The following is a 22,365-nucleotide window of genomic DNA, read 5'->3' as shown; positions in this document are numbered from 1 at the left end:
GGTGGACCCCCAGCAATGCTAGGCCAGTGGTCCGCCTGAGTGTGCACTCACGGGCAGCCTTCCCTTGGCGGGGGCCTGTCCTCCAGGGAGGGTCCACGGCCGACTTGCCTTGCTCCCTGGCTACGTCTCTAGCATCGAAGGTAACAGGAGGTCAGCAGAGCCCACCAAGGGGATGGTCAGAGGGCTCCGGCCGCAGGGGGATGCCACCAGACACGTGCAAACCCAGGGTCACAATGCATGTCTAATGTGGGGAGGTCTGAGCAGAAAAGGAGTTAAATGAAGGAAGCAATAGCTGGTGCTTGCTCTGCTGGGGTCTCCCCAGCCTGGGGGGAGGAGGGGCGGAGCCTCCCTGCCCCGGGGAAGGAGGGGAGCAGACAGGAACAGATAGTACTCCTAGGACTCTGGATCGTTCCACTCCAGTTAAATGGCTCTGGCCGGTCGTGTCTGATTCCAGAGCCCAGCCCTTAACCTGGACACCTAACTGCCCCTGGATATGGTGACCTCGGGTGTGCAGGTCTGACCATCCCACGTGATGTCGTAAGACAGTGGGACCCTGCCACCATCACCATAGACTGGGGGAGGGGGGAACGAGCACTCAGACTCTGGGACTCTGAAGGGTGCCCAGATTTAAGTCTGGTGTATGATTTTTTGGCACGAACGGGGGATGTCTTTGCTCTCACCTTGCCCCCATTTCTGCCCTGCCCCCTCTGCCCCTGAGCCCAGTGCAGAGCTGATCTTTCCTCAATCCTGGAGGTCAGCTGTGGGAAGGGCTGACGCTGGGAAGCAGCAAAGGTGAGACGGGGGCCACCGGGCTGGGATGGCTGAGGAGTTAGGTTTGGGGCACAGCGAGCTTGGAGTGCCATGGGCACCGGAGTGTAGTGTCTGCTCTGGTCTGGGGCCAGGACAGCTGTCGAGGTGCGCGGGTTGTCGGCGCCCGGGAGGTGGCCGGGAGCCACTTCCTGCCAGCCTTTGGAAGCGTTGGTGCCCTCTCTGCTCAGCCCTGGTCGCCAGGCCACAGGACGTCCCCTCAGGGGTGGAACGTCCCGGGTCAGGGTAGGCTTGGCCCACCACGGGCGCCGTGATCCTGTCCCCGGTTAGTCCAGGGGCTGCCGGTCCGGGCCTGGCTCTCTGCGGCTGCCGGACCGCCTCTTGCTCAGTGCCCCAGTGCCAGTTACCAGGAGTGTGGGCGGAAGGCTCATTAACCCCCAGAAGCGGAACCAGTCCGGGGGTGTCTGACTGGACACATGCACCCCCCAGGCTGGTGGCAGGGGCTAAGACCGCCAGCTCAGCCTGGCTCTGCACCGTCCCTGTGTCATCCCTGCGGTCTCGGCTGTGGCCCGATTTGCATAATTTTGAAGTTGATTGGCCTAAAGGCAACTTCGCTTCATCACAGCTGACAAGTCTCTGGTTGCAACTACAGCTGCTGCCAATTAGCCGCGTCGGTGCGATGGTTTGCTGTCACTCCGTTGGCAGCACCCCCACCGCCAGCCCCTCCTCCCCCTAGAAATGAAACAACGTTGCTGTGGAGCCAGTCCCCACTCGTGGCGACTCCGTGTGTGTCCTCACAGAACTGTGTGTGCTTCACTGGGTTTTCAGGGGCTGATTTTTCAGAAGTAGGTTGCCAGGCCTTTCTTCCAAGACACCTCTGAGCAGACTCAAACCCCCAACCTTTTCGTTAGCAGCTGAGTGGGTAACTGTTTGTACCACTGAGGGATTCCTCCCTCCCCCAAACCCATTGCAGTCGAGTTCATTCCGACTCATAGCGACCCTATAGGACAGAGCAGAAGTGCCCCATAGGGTTTCCAAGGAGCAGCTGGTGAATTTGAACCGCCGGCCTATTGGTTAGCAGCCAAGCTCTTAACTGCTGTGCCGTCAGGGCTCCTCCCCACCCCCTAGACCCTTGTTCGCTCAGGAAGAGCCAGCTTCGTGTTCCCTGGTGCCTAGTGAAGCCCAGCCCCTCTCAAACTCTCAGGTGCTGACACATTGCCCAGGAAACCTGGTAGCAGGCAGCCTCTGATGGCCCAGGTGTGGGGGTGCCGAGACCCTGCATTCTAACCGGCTCCCGGGTGGTGCTTGGGCCGCGGTCCCCGGACCACACTGTGGGTATGGAGGCTCTTGCACCGGGGTTTGCAAACGGCGCTGCCCGTGGTTGTGAATAGTTTCGTTGGCACACAGCCCTGCCCATTTGTTTATGTCTCGTCTGTGGCTGCTTTCGAGCTACAATGGCAGTCGAGTGGTTAGTTGCCCAGAGACTGTATGGGCCACAAACCAAAGCTATTTACCGTCTAGCCCTTTGCAGAACAACTGTGCTAACTCTGATCTAGCCAGTAGTTCTCTCACTTTGTTGTTGTTACTGGTCATTGAGTTGGAGCTCTGGTGGTGCAGTGGTTAAGAGCTCAGCTGCTAACCAAAAGGCCGGTGGTTCGAATCTACCAGCTGCTCCTTGGAAACCCTATGGGGTGGCTCTACTCTGTCCTATTGGGTCGCTGTGAGTCGGAGCTGACTTGATGACAACAAGCCTCATTTGGGTTTTGGGTCACTGAGTTGCCCCGACTCATGGCGACCCCATGCATAACGGAACAAAACACTGCCTGGTCCTGCTCTGTCCCCAGGATTGGCTGGGGATTGGACTGTTGTGATCTAGAGGGTTTTCAATGACTTTTTGAAACTAGGTTGTCAGGCCTTTCTTCCTGGTCTGTCTTAGTCTGGAAGTTCTGCTGAAACCTGTTCAGCATCACGGCAACACACAAGCCTCCACTAAAGGAGGAGTGGGGGCCGCACACGAGGTGCACTGGCCAGGAATTGAACCTGGGTCTCCCGCGTGGGAGGCGAGAATTCCACCACGAAGCCACCACTAGCTGTCTCAAACCTCAGCATGCATCAAACTCCCCTGCAGAGCTGGCAAGCTGCAGATTTCTTGTCCCCTCTCCTGGTTCTAATCCAACCTGTCTACTGGCCGAGACCCTGCATTTCTAAGCAGCTCCCAGGTGAGACGGTGGACCGCTCCCTGCCTTGCCCCCCTAGGCCCAGCCACCGCGAGGGATCTCTCTACTGTCTCCGTTTGTCTTTCCTACTCTGAGCACCGTCCCATTAGACAGATGAGGAAACCGAGGCTCACACAGATATCTGGCTTGTCCAGGGTCCCAAGCTGTTAAGAGTTGGTTCTCCCCCTTCACCTGCCACCTGCTGCCACCCTTGACCCAGGTGTCTCACCCCAGGTATCTGCCAGGTACCTTAGTGCAGGGTCAAATGTCTGCTTGGTGGGTTCCAAATCTGGGTTCTGTACCCCGACCTGTGGTTGGTAACAGCGAACCCTCTGCAAGTCACAGGATGACACTGTCCTTCTTGGGTGGTGGCGATCACGAGGAGATGAGGTGTGTCGGGCATGGCACCCAGTGGGCGCTTTGTTGCCACCACACCGGCATCTGCAGAGCTGCCCACAGTTTACGATGTGTTTCGATTCAGCTTTTGCATTTATCAACCTCTGTTTAAGGAGCCCTGGTGGTGCAAAGTTTAAGCACTCAGCTGCTAACATAAAGGTAGGCAGTTTGAACCCAGCCAGCGGTGCCGTGGAAGGAAGACCTGGCAATCTGCTCCCTAGAAAACCCTATGGGGCAGTTCCACTCTGTCACGTGGGGTTGCTGTGAGTCAGAACAGCCGCACCGACAACACCTGTTTAGGTGTCATCTCCCACTCCCAGGCTGTGGATTCTCTGGTGGGCGCCCCCCTGCCATCTCTGAATCAGGTGAGTGTGATACTTACCTGGGGCCAGGTGGTGACTCCACGGTTGCCGCTTGTCCACTCTGTGAGCGAAGGAGGCAGTAATTCAGAGAGGTTCCTTACCTCAGTCATCTTCCAGGGATCCTGTGAGGTGGGGGGGGGCACACACCCCTTTACAGATGAGGACACAGCCTCACAGAGGCCAGGTGACTGCCCCTGTTGAGAGCGCGTGAGTGACGGTGCTGGGGTTCCGTGGCCTGGGTTCCCTCGAGAGGTCCACCTGATCAGGTCAGACGCTTTAGGGCCCGAGACATTGGAGCGATACCAGGGGAGGCCCAGAATCCCGGGAGCCAAGTCCTTACAGAATTGGAAAAGCCTGGGTCCTCAAACACTGCAGCCCCACCCCAGACTTCCATCCAGGCCTGGGGTTCACCTGTGCCATCTGGGGGGAGAGGTCTGTTTGTGGTTGATTGGGAGGGGGGTGCAATAATGATTTATATATATATATATATAAACACTTTATTTTTGTATCTTATTTTCTTGAGGCCACAGAATTGGATCAGTCACTCTGGTTTCCTGGCGCCCCCTCCCTCCGCGCTCCATGCCGGCCCCCTATTGTTTGCTTGTTGAGAATACGGTCATCATCTTGGGGCACCCCACCCCGCAGCCTGAGGTGGAACACAGCCCTGCGTGCCCCTCCCCACCCGCTGCACCCGGCCTTCCACCGCACCGGTCACCCCACTTCCCTCAGTGCAGCTTCTTCACGGCGTGCGTTCTCATAAAGCGCGTCATTGAGAGTTCTTTTCAGGCCCCTGTAAAGGCATCGTGCTGAAAGAAGTCCTTGGGGACTTAATATTTCTCACTCGACCTTGGATGGCTGAGAATGACCCACGCCGCCTGGCTGCGGTTGGTTTTGACCCCCCATGGAGTTATTCCAGCACTTGAACGCGCCAGCCAAGATGTATTTGTGCATTTATCCATTTGGCTTGTTTCCAGGGTTTTGCTTTCATGGGCAGAGCTGGTGTGAGCTGTTGGAGCTGGTGCCCGTGGGCCGAGCAGCCGGGGCTGGGCCGGGGGTGGTGTTGGTGCTGTCATACGTGGCTGCTGTGTGCAAATGTAAGAATAACCTCACCTGGGCCTCCCTGAGCTCCAGGTGCGTTGCCACCTCACCAGGCAGGTGGGTATGTGTTATGGTTTCAACTTCTCTGAGACGGTAAGAGAAGTTTGCTGGGGTGGCTCAGGGGTAGAATTCTTGCCTTCCGTGTGAGAGGCCCAGGTTCAATTCCTGGCCAGCGCACCACATGTACAGCCACCGCCCCTCCGTCAGTGGAGGTCTGTGTGTTGCTATGATGCTGAACAGGTTTCAGTGGACCTTCCAGACTAGGAAGAAAGGCTGGCAATCGACTTCAAAAAATCAGCTGGTGAAAACCATAGGGGTCCCAATGGCCTAATCCACAACTGATCATGGAGACGGTACAGGACCGGTCAGCGTTTCACTCCATTGTGCTTGGGATCACCGTGAGTAGGGCCTGACTCAATGGAAGCCAACAATGACAAAATGTAATGATATACCTAGACTGTCACAGATCACAGGTGCTTCAGAGCTGGCACACAGTAGGAATGCTTTGAACAGTAGCTTAAAAGCAGGAGGTACCCGAGGCTCAGAGAAATGAAGGGACTTGCCCAGGGTCACACAGCTGGAGCGGGGGCTCGAACCCAGCATTCGGACCCAAGCCCAGAGGCCCCCTCTTCTCCGCTGTTGTGATGAGCCTCCGGCCAGCAGCTGGAATAAGAGCCCGTGTGAGGCCAAGCGCCGTACAAAGATTGGCCCTGTGTTTATTCCACCGCCGTCCATTCCAGCTCTGTTTATATAGTTGTAGGAAAACTTGCCATCGACCTTACCCTTGGACAAGACGGCCGCTGCCCCAGGACCATTCCCCTGGGGTGGGATGGGTGGGGTGGGATGGGTGGGATGGGCCCAGAGCCAGCACAGACGGGAAGGACCACGCATCCTGCAGTGCTCCAGCCACTCAGGGAGTTCTGTCCTGGCCACAGCCTCACCTTCTGTGGTGGCATTCAAAGCCGGACCATGAAGGAGGCCAGCACCCCCCGCCCCACCGCCCACTGAATTCCCTCCTGTCCCTAGCTAGGCCAGAGACAAACCTCTCCTTTTTTGTCCTTTGACGATGCTCTGCTTTCAGCAGACAGGGTGCCAAGCTCAGACTGGCCGGGATGTCCCTTACCCACCGTGGTCCAGAGAGAGAGACAGGGACAGCCCCGGGGGCCGATGCTGTGATAGAAGGGCCGTGGGAGCCCAGAAGTGCCTGAGCCAGCCTGGGGTAGATGGGCAGGGATTTAGTTATATAATTTTCAGAATTAGGAGGTGCTGTGATTATCCCCAATTTACAGATAGCAACAAGGCAGTGGTGATTCGGTGGTAGAGTTCTTGCCTCCCATGCAGGAGACCTGGGTTCGATTCCCGGCCAATGTACCTCATGCGCAACCACCGCCCGTCAGTCAGTGGAGGCTTGCGTGTTGCTATGATGATGTACAGGTCTCAGTAGAGCTTCTAGACTAAGACAGACTAGGAAGAAAGGCCTGGCAATCTACTTCCGAAAATGAGTCAATGGAAACCTTATAGATCACGGTGGTCTGATCCCAAGTGGTCATGGGGATGGCACAGCGCCAGGCAGTATTTCGTTCTGTAGCGCATGGGGTTTCTGTGAGTTGGAGCTGACTGGAAGGCAGCTAACAATAACAGATGGGGAAACTGAGGCACAGAGCATTTAAGTAACTTGCCCTGGGTCCCCGGCTAGTTTGTGGTGGAGTGGGATTCAAACCAGGGAGTCTGGCAGTGTGAATGGTGAATAAGAGGGTGTGTGTGGGGAGGCGGCACGATATTCCTGTCACAGCGATCAAGATTCACCAGGGCCTGGGAACCAGAGCCAGCCGTGGGCTGGGGGGAAGTCTGAGCGTTGGAGATGTGGCTGCAGAGCCCAGCAGGGCCCCTGGACCAGTGTATGAGTTCCCTAGAGCTGCCATGACAAATGACCACAAACCAGGCAGCTTAAAGTAACAGAAAGTTATTCTCTCACAGCTCTGGGGCCAGATGTCTGAAATCAAGGTGTCAGCCAGGGCCGCGTTCTCTCTGGAGGTTCTAGGGAGCATCCGTTCTGTGCCTTTCTCCTGCCTTCCGGTGTTGCCAGCAATCCTGGGCTTGTGGCTGCGTCACTCCGATCTCTGCCTCTGTCTTCACGTGGCCGTCTTCCTTCTGTGTCTCCTCTCTCCTTTCTACGACACCAGTCGTCTTGGGTTTGGAGCCCACGCTGCTCCAGTAAGACCTCGTCCTAACTAATTACATCTGCAAAGACCTTACTTCCAAATAAGATCACATTCTGAAGTTCCAGGAAGGATGTGACTTTTGGGGGAGACAGTGTTCAACCTATTATAGCTGTCTCCACGATAGAGGCTGCTGGGGTGCTTCACACTTGGCTGAGGTCTCTCGGCTGAGTAAGGGTGGGTGGGAGGGGCATGGCTGGGAGTAACAGTTGGGGCGCTCAGCACAGCCTTGGAGCCAGGCGGATGCTGCCCACCCCCTGTGGGCTCTCCACGTTCTGTGCCTCACTTTCATTCCTCACAGGCTGATGCGTAGATGGAATGTGCTCACGTACTGTCACAGGGCAGTGCTGGCATGGAGTAGGGGCTCACACAGGGGGACCCCATGGGACCCACAGAGACAGGGTGGCAGGGAGGAAGTAGCTGGGATTAGCATTAGCCTCAGTGCACGCCCTGGAGCCCCCCACCGGGGTCCCAGCCCCAACTCTGCCCCTGCTGGTTGTTTGCTCATCTGTAAAAGTGGAGTTTTTTGTTTTTTTTTTAATTGTTGTTGAAGATATACAATTCAACAGTTTCTACGTATACAATTTAGTGACATTGATTACATTCTTCAAGTCGTGAAGCCATTCTCATCCTCCTTTTCTGAGTTGTTCCTCCGCCACTAATGTAACCTCCCTGCCCTCTAAGGTTCCTATCGAAACTTTCAAGTTGCTGTTGTTAGTTTGATCCCATATAAACAGTTCTTTAAAGAGCACAGTGCTCAAGGCAGACATTCTGTACTAATTAAGCCAAACTATTGTTTGGTTTTAAAAAGGCTTCAGGGATATTTTTGGTTTAAGGTTTAAAGATTATCTCAGGGCAATGGTTTCGGGGGTTCATCCAGCCCCCATGGTTCCAGAAAGTCTATAGTCCATGAGAATTTGAAATTCTGTTCTGCATTTTCCCCCTTTTGATCGGGATTTTTCTATAGAGTCTTTGCTTAAAATGTTCAGCAATAGTAGCAGGGCACCATCTAGTTCTTCCGGTCTCAAGGCAAAGGAGGCTATTGTTCATGGAGGCAATTGGACATGAATTCCACAAAATGGGGCTCTTGATGGTGCTGCTGTGTAGACACCCAGAACAGTCAGACCAGACCTGACGCGGAATGCACTCTGTGGGAACTGCCCCAGACCAGAGCTGGGCTCCAACAGCACTGACTCAGGGCCGGCCAGGCTCTCACCAGCTCCCAGCACCCTCCCTGCCCCAGAGCAGCAGCTGACTTCTCAGCACACTCGGCCAGCCCGCAGCAGAACACGCTTCTTTGCCTTTACAAGGCCTGGCTGAGTTGCTCTCCTCTAGTTGGGGTTTAGGGGTAATGGTGACTGAGAGGGAGGCAGGAGGCGAGCATCTGTGGAGGGACAGCAGTGAATGGCTTTGGGGGTTCCAGTCCCTGAGTTGCAGGTGGAACAGGTGAGGATTGTGCCATGGGGATCCCCAGGGCTTGAGTGCTTCAGCAGTAGACCCTTGCTGAGCCCTGCACGTGCCAGGCCCGGCTGGGCCCTGGGTCCCTGACCTCTGGAAGCACCCAGTCTGGGGGAAGATCCTCAGTCATAGAAGAATGTGGGGGGCGGCTGTGGAGGCTATGCTGCAGGAGGGATGGGAGTGAGCAGGCTTCGGGAGAGAGGCAGGGAGGCCCTGTGGCAGTGCACAGAAGCTGGAAGCTGCTCCACCTTCTCCCGGCTGTGTGACCCTGGGCAGGTGGCTAGACGTCTCTGTGCCTCATGTCCCCCCAGTCAGGAGCCTAGCATAGGGGGCAGTTGGACATAGGGAGTAACATGCTCAGAGCAGGGCCTGGCAGCCGGAAGAACCCAAGGGCCTGAGATGGGTGTAAGTTCCGTGCATCTGTGGACCAGCCAGGGCCCCAGGGGAGGGGCATGAGTGTCCCGCCCTGGCTAAGGCCAGCCCCTGCCCCAAACCTCTCTCCTCTCCCTTTAAGCTCTCACTAGTCACTCTGCCTCAGCCTGGCTCTGGCCCTGCTGGTTGCTGGCCTTGGGTACGGCACACTCTCCCATCTACCCTTCCACTGTCCATTCCTGCACTGGCTCCTGGGATGGCTGGCTCCTCCTGTGTGTGCACATCTGCTGTCAGCCCATGGTGGCCAGGTGGCAGACAGGGTGGACAGACCCAGGGCCCGCCTTGGGGTCACCGAGGGCCCCTGTGTGAGTGTGGGCAGCCATGTCCCTCCTGAGCCTTCCTGCCCCTCCCAACGAATATAGAGGGTGTCTGGCGCACATTAGGTGTTCAGAGGCTTGTCCCCCCCCCCCTTCATTCTCCCTATTCTCCTCCCTGCTTCACCATCCCTTCCTACCCAAGAGAGCACCACCCATGGCCCTAGTGTATAGGTGGTCTGGGTGATTCGTGGGGGCAGCACCTACTATGTGCCAGGCATATTCTCAGCCCCATGGGCCCTGCCTGCTGCCTTGGCATTGTCTTCCACCCTCTCTGCCCCCTCCCCAACCCCCACTGAACTAACCTTCTCCTGAGCTGTGTCCACCCCAGGACCTTTGCACATGCTGGGTTCCCTACCAGCCCCATGCTTTTTCTCGCAGACCCACTCTCACCTGGCCTGGCTAAGTCCTGCTTACTCGTCAGACCCCAGCTTCCCGGAGGACCTCCCCCAGCCAGACCAGGTCAGGGCCCTAGCACATGCTGTGAGGTGCCCGAGTCACCGCATGTGGTTATTCATTCGGCTTCAAGGGGGTGGAAATGGTCTGTTCAGCCCACCGCTGTGTCTGCAGCCCCCAGCCCTGTGCCGGCCCAGCGTCACACTGGGGGTGGGATGAATGAATGAATGAATGAACGAACGGACAGTTGCCTCCATCGCCTTCTTGGGACCTATCCGCATTTGCTGTTGGGAAACTGAGGCTCGGGGATTTGGGTTCTCTGCTACCAGCGAGGAGGAGTCCTGGGACCAGGGCCCCATGCACAGAGCAGCTGGCTGTCCCCCCACAGGCACCCTGCGCACCTGTTTCCTCTTCCTGCCCTGACACTTTAAGTGATTCATCCTTTGTGTGATATTTCTGAGTTTCTCCAGCGGGGACAGAAATGCCACTGGGATCCCAGGGGTTGTTTTATCTCCATGTTGCAGCCAAATAATTCAGGAGAACAGACAGAGGCACAAGGCTGTCCCACTGCACTGGGCTCCTTGATTGTCACAGCCAAGTCCTCCGCTCAGCAGCAGGCAATTTGAGGCTGGGTGGGGGCGCTGCCTGCCTGGGAAAAACCAGCGTGGCATGGAGGAGGGACTGAGCTGGGCCTTCAGCAGGACTTGGAGCTCAACAGCCACTTTCCACTGTGTGCCCTTGGCAGGCCTCTCGTCCCTGGGCCTCAGTTTCCTCACCTGTAAAACTGGGATAGCAGCAGTTCCTCCCTCTCATGGTCAAGAAATACAAATGCAAAAAGCTTGGTACAGAACTGGCCTGGAGCGAGGGCTCAATAAAGGGGAACGATTGAAACAAGCTGGGTTTGGAACTTGAACCCAGAGTCCAGTTGGCAGTGGGTTGATAAGGGAAGAGAGAGCCCTGCTAGGGATAAACAGGAATGTTCTCTAGAGGGGGATTTTGGAGGGCAGGAGGGGTTTCCAAGCTGGTGGTGAGCCGCACACCTGCCCAGGAACCCCTGGCCCATGCCGACAGCCCACGTGGCAGTGGGCAGAGTGTGTGCCTGCCCAGCCCCTCACGAAACCCACGACGGAGGCACCCGAGTGCCCACCCAATGTGGTGACCAATGGGGGCTCAGAGTGTTCTGAAGGAAGGTAGCCAGGCTGTAAGCACGCACAGCAGGGCCTGGGCCTCCGGAAGGGCTCTCAGAGGACGCAGCTCTGAAGGACTTGTCAGAAATGTGTCTGGTGAAGGGGGAGCATGGGGAGGGGATAACATGGGGGAGGAGCTGGCTGCCAATCAGTGTGGCTAGAGGGAGGGGGTACCAGCGCAGGGAGGGGCGAGGGCCCGGGAACTCCTTGGTTCATTCTGCTGCTTCTCTTGGGAAGTTTTAATCAGGTGAGGTTCGATGGCATTTGTGTTTTGAAAGTCTGCTCTCTGGCTGGGAGGTGGAGGGGGACAGGGCACGGGGTGACCCCGTGATGCTTGATGGGTTCAAGCAGGAGGAAAAGGGATGAGTCAGGAGGGGCCAGGGTCCCTGAGGCATGGATGGAGAGCAGTGCAAGCCATTGAGTGGGACCTTGGGGACCTCAGGGGCTAGCCTGAGGGTCACAGGAGATGTGGGTGGAGGGGCCGTCACAAGCTGGGCACGCAGGTGGTTGTGCAGTGACTGCGGGGAGCCTGTCACCCTCTGGCCTGTGAATCGCGCTGTCCTTCATGCACGGGTCCTGCCACTCGGCCCCAGTCAGCAGGTGACAGGATGTGTCCTACTTCCCTCTCCCCCTCCCTCCCTCTCATGGGCCCTCGGGGGTCAAAAGGACATGCCTTGATCTTGCTTCACGCAGGCAGCGTGCCTCAGGAAGGGTTTATTCCTGGACTTCACGGTTCAGAGAGAGATTTCATAACCTCTAAATGGATGTTTTCCCGAAAACAAAAGTTCTCAAACTCGGGATTAGGTCTGCGCTGCCAAGGAGAGGCCACGGAAACTTGGGAACTTGCCAGAAGGTAAACATCGCTGCTGATAGCGTGTGTGTGCACAGACACGCGTGTGCTGCATGTGGCGCATACAGGTGTGTGTGTGTGTCCACTGTGGGGGTGCATTGTGGACACGTGTGTACATCCGTGTGCATGCATGTGTGTGCTGTATGTGTGCACACGCACCATGAAGGTGCATTCTGGACACGTGTGCTGTGTGTTTGTCCTCCGGGTGGGTGTGGACATACTCATCCATCCATGTGACAACAGCATAGGCTCCAGAGCAGACCACCAGGGTTCGAGCCCTGGGTGTGTCCCATGGGCAAGTCTTTCTTTGCCCCTGATTCTCCATCTGCACCATGGGGAGAACCCGCATGTAGATCAAGAGGCAGTTGTTCAAACAGAGCAAAGAGATGCTGTGTGGTTTAAGTCAGGAAAGGTATGTGTCAGGGTTGCATCCTTTCACCATACCTATTTAATCTGTATGCTGAGCAGATAATCCGAGAAGCTGGACTATATGAAGAAGAACGGGGCATCAGGATTGGAGGAAGACTCATTAACAGCCTGTGTTATGTGAATGACACAACTTTCTTTGCTGAAAGTGAAAAGGACTTGAAGCACTTACTGAGGAAGATCAAAGACCACAGCCATCAGTACAGATTACATCTCAACATAAAGAAAACAAAAATCCTCACAACTGGACCAATAAACAAACAGAGAAAACATTGACATTGTCAAGGATTTCATTTTACTTGGATCCACCTTCAACAGCCATGGAAGTAGCAGTCAAGAAATCAAACAATGCAATGCATTGGGCAAATCTGCTGCAAAAGACCTCTTCAAAGTGTTGAAAAGCAAATATGTCACCCTGAAGACTAAGGTGCGCCTGATCCAAGCCATGGTGTTTTCAGTCGCCTCATATGCATATGAAAGCTGGACAGTGAATAAGGAAGACGGCAGAAGAATCGACCCCTTTGAATTGTGGTGTTGGTGAAGAATATTGAATACACCATGGACTGCCAAAAGAACGAACAAATCTGTCTTGGAAGAAGTATAACCAGAATGCTCCTTAGAAGCAAGGATGGCTAGACTGCGTCTTACATACTTTGGACATGTTGTCAGGAGAGATCAGTCCCTGGAGAAGGACATCATGCTTGGCAGAATACAGGGTCAGTGGAAAAGAGGAAGATCCTCAACGAGGTGGATTGGCACAGTGGCTACAGTAATGAGCTCAAGCATAACAACGATTGTAAGGACGGCGCAGGACCGGGCAGTGTTTTGTTCTGTTGTGCATAGGGTCTCTATGGGTCGGAACCGACTCAATGGAACCTAACAACAACGACAACAATATAGAGGGTCAGTGAAAGAAAAGAAGACCTCCAATGAGATGGATTGACACTGTGGCTGCAATGACTGTGAGGATGGCGGAGGACCAGGTGGTGTTTCTGTTGTACGCAGGGTCGCTATGAGCCAGAACTGACTCGACAGCACCTAACAGCAACAGTCACAATTACAGTGCACACAGAACGCATCATACATAGGACGTAATAGTGGTACATGATAACACACAGGGCATGATGCATGGAGTGTGAGACGGTCACTGTGGGGAGAAAGCAGTAAATGAGGAGCCCAGGACGCAGCCCAGTGCCGAGCACAGGCCCTCAGGAAAGTTAGCTGTTGTCTCCTTCCTGTCAGTTCCAGTGCCCATCTGTGGGGCACCTGCTGCCCACAGTACTTTTTGTGGGGCCCCAGAGGGTTGTGTCCTTTCATCAGACCTTTTCAATCTGTATGCTGGACAAAAAGTCCGAGAAGCTGGACTATATGAAGAAGAACAGGGTGTCAGGATTGGAGGAAGGCTCATTAACAACCTGCGATGTGCAGATGACACAACCTTGCTTGCTGAAAGTGAAGAGGACTTGTAGCACTTATTAAGGGAGCTCAAAGACCACAGCCTTCAGTATGGATTATACCTCACGTAAAGAAAACAAAAATCCTCACAACTGGACCAATAAGCAACATCATGTTAAATGGAGAAAAGATTGAAGTTGTCAAGGATTTCATTTTACTTGGATCCACAATCAACACCCATGGAAGCAGCAGTCAAGAAATCAAACAACATATTACTTTGGGCAAATCTGCTACAAAAGACCTCTTTAAAGTGTTGAAAAGCAAAGATGTCACTTTGAGGACTAAAGTGTGCCTGACCCCAAGCCATGGTATTTTCAATCACATCATATGCATGTGAAAGCTGGGCCGTGAATAAGGAAGACTGAAGAATTGAAGCCCCTGAACTGTGGAGCTGGCAAAGAATATTGACTATACCATGGACTGGCAGAAGAACAAACAGACCTGTCTTGGAAGAAGTACAGCCAGAATGCTCCTTAGAAGCAAGGTTGGCGAGACTTTGTCTTACATACTTTGGGCATGTTGTCAGAAGGGATCAGTCCCTGGAGAAGGACATCATGCCTGGTAAAGTAGAGGGTCAGGGAAAAAAAGGAAGACCCTCAACAAGATGGACTGACACGGTGGCTCCAACAATGAGCTCAAGCCGAGCACCGATTGTGAGGATGGCTCAGGACCAGGCAGTGTTCCGTTCTGTTGTGCACAGGGTCGCTATGGGTTGTGTAATCAGCTGTTAGTGACTCCGTCCTCTGAAACTGTCACTCCTGTTTTGTTTGCTGCCGACCCCTGCACCCAGCAGAGCGTGTGCAGCACACAGCGAGGCTCAGCACGTACTCTGGCATCCAGAGAAGGGACCATCCCTGCACCGAGGGACTGGGGGGCGAGTCACGGGGCTGCTTCGTGGAGGGGGCGGCGTCTCAGCCGGGCTGCACGGTAGGGTCCCTGTGGGTTGGGGAGGAGTCCCTGGGTGGCACAAACAGTTAAGCACTCCACTAGTAGTCAAAAGGTTCGTGGTTTGGACCCACCAGGAGGCACCTTGGAAGAAAGGCCTGGCAATGTGCTTCCGAAAGGTCACAGCCGTGAAAACCTTATGGAGCTGTTTTACACTGCACACGTGGGGTCTCCACGACTCCGTGGCAGCTGACAACAGCAGTACCTTCACAGTGTCGTGCCACCGTGTGGTTTGGGGAAAGGGCCGCCTGGGAAAGGGCCTGCCTGAGCAAAGGCCGGAAATGCAGTCAGGCGGGATGTATGGGGGACGAAGAAGCATGTAACTGGTCACACGTCCTTCAGTGTCTAAAGAGGGCAGGGCCCTGGGCCTCAGTTTGGGGGCTCAGCGCCCCCGGTGGCCGCCGTCTTCTTCCTTCCAGGCTCCTTTCGTGTCAGGACATGCACCAAGCCAGGGTCACAGCTCTGCCCAGAATCCCTGAGGCCGTCTTCTGTACAGGCACCCCGCTGGCCCACCCAGCAGCAGAGGGACCACGGGTCAGTTCGCACCCAGCCCCACCCCTGCTGAGCTCCTGACAGCCCAGGGCAACCTGGTGCTGGGGGACGTGGAGGAAAAGGGCTAGAGCTATGGTAGCCCACCCAGGATTGAGAGTACCGGGAGTGGGGGAAGCTTCCCCAGGGCCGAATGCCTCGGCTGCGCCTCCAGAGCTGGGTGGAGGCTGCATGGCTGCAGGAGAAAAGAAGGGTGTCACCATGTGTGGGGAACAGCATGTGCAAAAGCACAGAGGTAAGGGGCCTGTGAGCTGTGGGAAATGGGAGGGGCAGAGGCGGTGAGAGGGCAGTGGGGACCAGACCCTGCAGGACCCCAGGAGAGAGTGCCGACTTGAACCTAGGAGCCCGTCAGAGATGCCTGTGTGTGGAGGTGTGCGAGATGCCCTGGGGGAGCTTAGGACCTGGACAGTGGGCAGGTCTGGAGCAGAGAGACAGCTGTGGCCAGGGGTACCCATCACAGCCCTTTGAGCACCCCATCTCCAGCCCCCGGCCCTGTCCCAGGTGCTTTGTGCACCCTGTCATCTCACTGTCATGAACACCTGTGAATTGACTGCCATTTCTGTCCCTGCTCCAAGGCCAGGGAGGCCAAATGACTTGCCCCAGGTCACACAGTGTGGTTACAAAGGAGCAGCCAGGACACCTCTAGGCCCTGCTGTCTTTGATATAGTCCAGGCCAGAGGGGATGTGCTGGCCACGTCTAGGGGAGGGTGGAGGGGCCTTAGGAAAGCCAAGACCCTGGGGGGAAGATGGGTCCCAGGGTCGGGCAGTGGCCAGGCCTGTGTCCACGGCCCCCGTTGTCCCCTGCACAGCCTGTGAGCCAGGGCCCGGCCTTCTTCCCTGACCGCCCGCCCACCCTCCCCGCCTGGCTGGGACGGGCCGGCCTCTGTGAAAACAGATCAGTTCTGTTCCTGGCTCTGTTTCTCTTCACATGCCCCCCTTCCTCTCCTTCCCCAGCCCCGCCCGCCAAGATCAGTGTTTAAAAATAACCCTATGATCTCGAAACAGCAGTCCCTGGCTGACCTGAGGGGTGGACCACAGAGCAGGGGGCTGTGCATGGTTCTGGACCCGGACGACTGGGCTTGGGGAAGCCCCCTTACCAAGAATGGTGTTCCAGTTATCTTTTTAGTTTTGACTGTGAGCTACCATTGTGGGCCATTTATTAATTCTTAAAGAAGTCAAACCTGGGGTGATAAGTCTAACATATCTGTGGTAAACTTGTTTGGGGTGGGGGTGGGGGAATGGGGCCTTTGAAGGTTCCGGAAGTGTGTACAGGGCCGGGAGGTGGAATGACAGTCCAGAGCGAGCTTTGGAACCCTGGTTTGCCTTCTGCTTGGCCGAGTGACAGTGTGACTGAGATTCGCCCCTCTGAGCCTCAGTTTCCTTTCAACAAAATGGGACTTTTGACGACCAAATTTACTGGGGATACCGGTGATCATGGTGACATACCAGAGCCGTGCCCGGCACATGTGAAAGTTCAACCCCAAGCCTGCACCCAGCCTGCAAGCAGGAGGGCAGAAGGGGTGTGGACCCCCTCTCAGCCCCTGCTCCTGTCAACTGCTGGGTTGGGCCTCCACAGACATCACTTGGGGTGGGTCCCAGGTGGTACCCGATGCCATGATAGACCGTTCTTGTCCTGCTGTCCCTGAGCCCAGGCCCCCTCCGAAGGCTCTGTCATAGTGATGGAGGGGCCGGTGCAGTGGCTGTGCGTCGTGAACATTCGTGTTCTTGCACGCAGCCTCCGGACCGGCTTTCTCAGGGAAGCAGGACAGGGATCGCGTCAGCTGGCCGAACCCAGAAGCCCGTGAGGGTTTCCAAAGCAACTTTCTGACCCAGCCAGGAATGGGGGCGGGGGTGGCTTCAAAGCCCTGCTGTCTCGATTGTTAGACGTGGAATTTGTACGCAAGCAGCTTCCCGCTGACGCACATGGGGCTTTCTCTCCACCGTAGATCCAGCTGTCCATGCTGGAGCCTGGGTTGCCTCAGGGGGCTTGGAGATTGGGGCTGAGGTGGAGGGCCCGGGGTGTCAGCACCCAAGGAGACTGCTGGGGCTCAGGGAGGGTGCCCCCTCTGAGAGTGCCTGTCCTCACCACCCGCCCACCTTCGGGCAGCTAAGTTTCATTGACCCATGGTGGCTGTACCCATCCTTAGCACCAAGAACCAGGCCAGCCCCATTCCTCCAAGGATCAGGACGTTCCAGGGTTGGGGCTGCTGAGCTGAGGCATCAACAGACAGCAGGCTCCGCCCAGAAGCCCTGAGGGAACCAAGCTGCCTTTGCTCAGGCCGGAGCTCCCTTCCTCCAAAGGCCCAGCACCCATGCCCCCACCCTCCAAGCCCTCAGCCCCCCAGCCTCTCCCCATGTGATGTGCTCACCATACCTGCTTCAGAAGGAAGGAGACCCCTGCTTACAGCTTATCTGCACCTGCTTCCCGCCACATGGCACCAAGGGATGGGTGACTGTTGTCCATGCAGAGGGTGACCTTGAGGGCCCTGGACAACCCCATGTGGCACCTCTCTTTGGTTATGTCATCTCCAGGCATAACTTTGTCCCCCTCACTTCTGTGTTCCCATCTCCAGCCAGGGGCCCACCGGGGGTGGTCAGAGTGGGGGGCTGTCCCAGTGGCCGTGTGCCCCCAGCCTGGCATGTGGCCAAGTGCTCTATGCCTGATCCTCCCGCAGCCATGAGGCCCACTGTTGAAGGCAGGCTCGTTGAGGTCACACACTGGTGGGTCTGAGTGGGGACCCTGCCAGGGTGTGCCTACCCCCAAGCCCTCTGACCATGAAAGCCAGGGCTCTGCTGACAGGCCAGTGGGGGCAGCTCTGGTTTAAGTCTCCGTAACAGTGACTCTGGAATGTCATCCACCAGCTGCCACACCAGGCAGGGGGGTGGGGAGTCACTCCCCATGGGAGCTTTTCCCTGTGATGGCTGGTCCCCCCTTTTCCGTCCTGCACCACCAATCAGCCAGATATGGGCAGGTTTCCCCAGGGGCTGTCGTCACCGCTGAGGATGTGGCTCAGGCAGAGGGCAGTGTGTTTTCATTCCGTTCCGGGGCCTGCACAGCTTCTCACTGTTACCCCCGGATCCTCCCCCTGAGACTGGGCAGTGGGGCATACTGAGGGGGAGGCTGGTCCAAGGCCGAGAGGCAGGAGCAGCAGACCCTGACAGGGGGGACCTGTCCTGGACTACCTTTGCTTATTGGCCTTACTGGAATGGGCACAGGGGCAGGGCTCAGTTCGCTCAGTCCTGGCACAGAGATGCTGGCCACTGAGGAGCAGATGGTAGTCCGGAAGGGGAAAGGAAGCCTCACGTCCAGCCCACCTCCTGGCTCCTGGGCTCCCTCGCCTGCCCTCTCCCCAAGCCCATCCAAACCCTGTTCCCTAAAACCGGTGCCCTTGTGGGTCTCTGCCCCTCGGGGCTCCCGAGCCCAGGAGTGTGGTCCTGGAGCCTAAGCGCTTATATGGGGAGTTCAGCTGTGATTTCCCAGGGCAGGCCGTGGCTTCCTGCCACCTTGCCCACCAGACACCCCTCAGCATCCAGCACAGCAAAGAGCAACCAAAAGCATCCCAGAGAAGGCCCACTGCAGCCCAGAGAGCAAGGCCCCAGCCAGGCGAGGCACTGTCATGATAGGCTGATCAGGGGGCCCAGAGCCACCTGGGCTGGGAGCCTGAGAACCTTCTGGAATTCTGTCCAGCAGACAGAGCTGTAGCTTCAGTAGATCACTGACCCAGACTTGAGGGGGGGCGTGGCTGGGCCATGGAGACCCAGTAGGCCTTCACCCCCAAGGCGTGCCCTGGCTGGAGAGAGTGCCAGAGGGGCTCAGGTGTGCCATGGCAGGTACAGCTGCGAATCCGAAACGAAGTGTGGCCCTCATCTGGGCCTGGGCCTCTAAGCTTAAGGCTATTTTAACCCCCGCCCCCGCAGAGACACCCCAGGGCCTAGGCTGGTGTCTGGTGGGACTGAGACTCAAACCCAGACCGTGGGACTCCAAAGGCCTTGCTCAGTGTCCCTGATCCCCAGCTGGCCATCCCTGGCCCAGGGCCCTCTCAGCCTGGTAGGGGTCATGGGGATGAATTGTAGAAGTGGGGCTGGTGAGTGCGATTGCCCAGCTCCTCTTGAGGGCAGGGACTGCTGTGACCCAGCCCGGGCCCCCATCCCAGAGTGAGGTCAGCAAGTGAGTGTTGAGAGAAAAGACTGAATAAGCGAATCAACACATTAATGAAAGACAAGACAATGTGATGGGTCCTAGCGGAGTTCCTCCTGCTGAGAGAAGCAAGGCCGACTTCTGGGAAGAGGTGGCGTGGGAGCAGCTTCTAAGGTGGTGAGATTTGGATTTGCAGAAAAGAGGGGAGTGCCCCAGGGGCAGAGGCTGCATGGAGGGATGACGCAGGGCAGGCTCAGGGACCGCAGAGGGGACCTGTTTGGCTCCAGCGTCTAGCTTGGGGGTGGGAGCTAGCCAGCAGTGTCCTTGGTTGGCGACCTCTCCCTCCACATCAAGCCCCCAATGTGCCTAGCTTGGGAATCAAGGATTCAGGTGGCTACACTGGTGGGCAGCGAGGCTCCACAGACCCTGGTGTGTCGCTGCACTCCGCACCCTCAGATGCCAGGCTAGGAGGAGCGGGCGCCCACCCAGAAGCTGGATGGTCCAGGGGGACTTAGGCGTCAGATCTGAGAATGTGTGTTAATGATGGTCTTGGGCATTGCAGCCAGGAGTGTGGCCCCGCATGGGTGTCAGTCATGGGTGCTCCCTCACTTACCCCTCAGAACAGCACGGGTTGCTGGGACCATTATCCCCATTCACAGATGGGGAAACTGAGGCCCAGAGATGTTACACGTGAAGGGTGTGTTTTCCCTGGCAGTGACACCACTATCATAGCTCTCCTTTGTGGGTCAGATCACAGAGTATTCTCACCCACCTTGCCTCGGCAGTGTTAACGTCCCCACTTTACAGGTGGGGACACTGAGGTGCAGGGAGCTCCAGAGCCCACGCCCACAGCGGGCTGTGTGCTGCCTGCCCCATCTCCCTATGTCCCCCAGTTGTGGGGATGGGAGCAGCCAGAGGAAGGGCAGAGGCAGACCCCATCATTTGTTCAACAAACCCTCTGGCTCTCAGAGCTGAGCCCTGGCTATAAAAACAGCCCAAAAGGACAGATCCTTAGTGGGTCTCGTCTTCCCCGTCTGCAGAATGGGGCCACAAGTGAATCATCTCCCAGGACGCACCATCCCCACCCCGCAAGGTCGATCCTTACATTTCTGCAGCGAAAAATCCTTTCCTAAGCATTTTCAAATCCTTTAATCTCAGTTTGTCCTCCTGGGAAGGCCCTGAGGAAGGCTGAGGAGGAGCCCGGGATCAGTGCAATTAAGCGGCTCCCAGCCCACCGGGGCAGAGCTGGGCAGGTGGGGGCCAATGGCCTCCATGGGGAGACCTGAGGGCGCCTTCCCGAGGCCACACTGGCACTGCCAACGTCACCACAGGGACGCTGTGATGTTATTGATAGGTGACACCAAGACGATGCCGACTCATAGCAACCCCGAGTGTAAGAGAACGAAACACTGCGGGGTCCCGTGCCATCCTCACAGTAGTGGGAATGTTGGAGCCGCTGTGATAGCTGCTGTGTCAATCCAAGAACAATAATGAGACCTGGAGCTTCATGGCATTCGCGTCATGCCACCCCTTCCTTGTTCTGGCTCATTAAGCTCCCCAAGGAGCCATAGGTACCCTGCGATGCCCCGGCTGCAGGCGAGGACTCGGGCCAGGGCCGGCGGACCTGAACTGAGTATGTCTGGGCTTAAATCCTGCCCTGCCTCCTGATCCGGAGTCTCCGCCTTCACTTCCTCACGTGGCTCTCCTCTGTGGCTCCCCTCTCTGCATCTCCAGTGGGCGGCCCTGAGTTCTCCATGGAGCAGCCCTCCCGTCTTCAGGCTCCTCACTGTCCTGCCCCAGGCCCTTTGCACCTGCTGTGCCCTCATTCCAGGACACATGGCTCCTCGCTCCCTTCTCAAATGTCACCTTCCACCTCCACAGTGAGGCCCTCTGGACCCCCCACCCCATCTAAAGCCACTCCTACATCCCACCCTCTGCGCCCCCACCCCTTGCTTTATTTGCCTTCAAGCATTTATAGATTCATGTGTGCTTGTGTCCTGTTAGCCTTCTCACCAGGACATAAGCATCACAAGGGCGGGGCCGTTCCCATTGAGTTCACTGCTGTGTTCCAAATGTACCAGAAAGTGGGGCTCCATGCAGACTGGAGGGGGTTAAAGGAAGACCCCGTTAGCAGTAGGCAGGGACCCCTGGGGATGGAGGAGTCAGGACAGGGCCCCTCGCCAAGGTCCCCACCCGCTCACTGGCCTTCCCCACTGCCAGCCCCTCCCACCAGCATCAGGCTGCCGCTGACTCCTACTGCCCGTAAGGTCACTCATTCCAGAAAGGAAATCGGATGGCGGTGTTTCCATCATCCTCGGCCCCTGTTCCACATGTTCGAGCCCCCATCCACTGTCCTGGCTGTGGGAGCAAAGCTGGGGTCTGCCCAGCAGGGAGCCGGCTGACACCCCTTTCCCACTCTCATCTGCAGGCAGCTCCCGGCAGATCGATGCCAGCCGAAGGATGACCAGTTGTGGCCAGCAGTCCCTCAACGTGCTCACCGTCCTCTTCTCGTTGCTATTCTCTGCAGGTCAGTCCTGCCACTCACTGTGCAGCCGGGACGGGGTTGGGAGGGTCAGTGCTAGCCCATCAGGGGTTCTGGGTGCTGAAGAGGGGGGGCCTTAGTGCCCCGTCTCACAGGCGCCCCCTGTGATTTTTGCTGCTGTTCAGTGAGGACCTACTGTGACTCATGCTGGCCACGGGGGCTCGGCTGGGAGAAGCCCTCAGCACCCATTCTCTCCTGTAGGTCACAGCCAGGCACTGTCAGTCATCCCTATTCCACAGACCAGCAAACTGAGGCTGGGAGAGGGGAGCTGACCTGCCTGAGACAGCTCAGCAAGTGAAGGGGCTGAGATTTGAACCCAAGCCAGCGTGAGGCTGGAGCCCGACCTCCTGACCTCCCAGCCTGGGGCCCAGATGTCCACCCACACTCCTGGTTACACAGACTAGAGCTGGCCCACAAGAGAAGCCAGGTCCCCAGCATGGATGGCCCAGCATGGCCCGGCTGGCTCTGCCCACAGACATTGACCTTCAGGCCCTGAGCACCTGGAGGGGCAGGAGGTCAATAAACAGTGAACCCCCGGCCTTGGCTTTGGCTGTGCTGCCCTTGAGCCCTGCCCAGCTTCCTCAGGGCCCTGGGGCCAGGCCCCAGTGAAGTGA

General features: G+C 56.9%; 1 protein-coding gene across 2 annotated transcripts in view; it reads left to right on the top strand.

The window, feature by feature from the left end:
- Window positions 1-22,365, top strand: part of SHISAL1 (shisa like 1) — a 98,686-nt gene that overhangs the window by 14,258 nt on the left and 62,063 nt on the right. The window contains exons 1-2 of one of the 2 annotated variants that reach the window (XM_049884622.1): window positions 15,031-15,056; window positions 21,638-21,736. In XM_049884622.1, the coding sequence (XP_049740579.1) occupies window positions 21,670-21,736 (67 nt within the window). In that variant the 5' untranslated portion in view covers window positions 15,031-15,056; window positions 21,638-21,669. Of the gene's footprint in view, window positions 1-15,030; window positions 15,057-21,637; window positions 21,737-22,365 lie in introns of those variants that run through there. The other variant, XM_049884621.1, reaches the window with a different exon arrangement.

This window comes from Elephas maximus, chromosome 4 (assembly GCF_024166365.1).
Source record: "Elephas maximus indicus isolate mEleMax1 chromosome 4, mEleMax1 primary haplotype, whole genome shotgun sequence".
Classification (NCBI taxonomy): domain Eukaryota; kingdom Metazoa; phylum Chordata; class Mammalia; order Proboscidea; family Elephantidae; genus Elephas; species Elephas maximus.
The sequence above is the reverse complement of the archived record's forward strand: the minus strand, read 5'-3'. Positions and strand labels throughout refer to the sequence as shown.